This window comes from Mandrillus leucophaeus, unplaced genomic scaffold (assembly GCF_000951045.1).
Source record: "Mandrillus leucophaeus isolate KB7577 unplaced genomic scaffold, Mleu.le_1.0 Scaffold299, whole genome shotgun sequence".
NCBI lineage: Eukaryota > Metazoa > Chordata > Mammalia > Primates > Cercopithecidae > Mandrillus > Mandrillus leucophaeus.
Window position 1 is genome coordinate 1094595 of NW_012103131.1, and position 1067 is coordinate 1095661.

Genomic DNA, 1067 nt, shown 5'->3' on the forward strand with positions numbered 1-1067 from the left:
CTGGCTGCCTTCCTCGACACCTTCCTGGCGGCCAACTCCATGCTCAGCATGGCCGCACTCAGCATCGACCGCTGGGTGGCCGTGGTCTTCCCGCTGAGCTACCGGGCCAAGATGCGCCTCCGCGACGCGGCGCTCATGGTGGCCTACACGTGGCTGCACGCGCTCACCTTCCCAGCCACTGCGCTCGCCCTGTCCTGGCTTGGCTTCCACCAGCTGTACGCCTCGTGCACGCTGTGCAGCCGGCGGCCGGACGAGCGCCTGCGCTTCGCCGTCTTCACTGGCACCTTCCACGCTCTCAGCTTCCTGCTCTCCTTCGTCGTGCTCTGCTGCACGTACCTCAAGGTGCTCAAGGTGGCCCGCTTCCATTGCAAGCGCATCGACGTGATCACCATGCAGACGCTCGTGCTGCTCGTGGACCTGCACCCCAGGTGAGCCGTGCCCCGCTAGGGCTCTGGGAACAGCCGCGCGGTATCTTGGTGGGAGTGGGAGGTCCCTAGCCCCAAGGGCTCTTTTCCACTCAGCCTCTGTTTCTTCTGAGGATGAACAGAGGGTGGGGAGAGCGGCCCAGCTGTGGGGCTTAAGGAGGTGCTTAGGGTATCAGCAAACCAGGGCCACAAAAAACGTGGGTGCGCCCATCTATACATCGTTTTTCGAAGCATCAGGGTAAGAATCACAGACAGTCAGAACTCTGTTGGGTTTCTTCATGCTCATTTTCTGTGTTTGTAGCTTTCACTTTAAATGGCACATGGGAAGTCCGTGGTCTTTGTTCCCGTTAAAGACCTTCAAAGTGTTTGATTCTGGTCCTGAGAGGGCAGCCTCGAGGCTCAGGGAGCTCCTTAAGAGCTCTTCAGACCCAAGTGTGTCGCTTCTCTGAGTCTTTCCCTTCTCGGGTGTGTGGCGCCGCCTCTGTCTCCCGACTCTGTGTGTGTGTGTGTGTGTGTGTGTGTGTGTGTGTGTGTGTGTGTGAGAGCATGTGTGTGAATTCTCATGGACTCGAGCTGCATCCTTCCCTGTGGTGGGCCCTGAGGGGTGGGGCGGGGGCTCTTCCTGCCCTCCCCGGAGAGCAC

The 1067-nt window shown here is 59.9% G+C and overlaps 1 protein-coding gene across 1 annotated transcript in view; it reads left to right on the plus strand.

Annotated features, from left to right (window-relative positions):
- The first annotated feature begins 6 nt into the window (after window positions 1-6).
- GPR26 (G protein-coupled receptor 26) overlaps window positions 7-1067 on the plus strand; it is a 28934-nt gene continuing 27873 nt past the window's right edge. The window contains exon 1 of the mRNA XM_011986411.1: window positions 7-428. Coding sequence (XP_011841801.1) covers window positions 40-428 — 389 coding nt within the window. The 5' untranslated portion in view covers window positions 7-39. The remainder of the gene's footprint in view (window positions 429-1067) is intronic.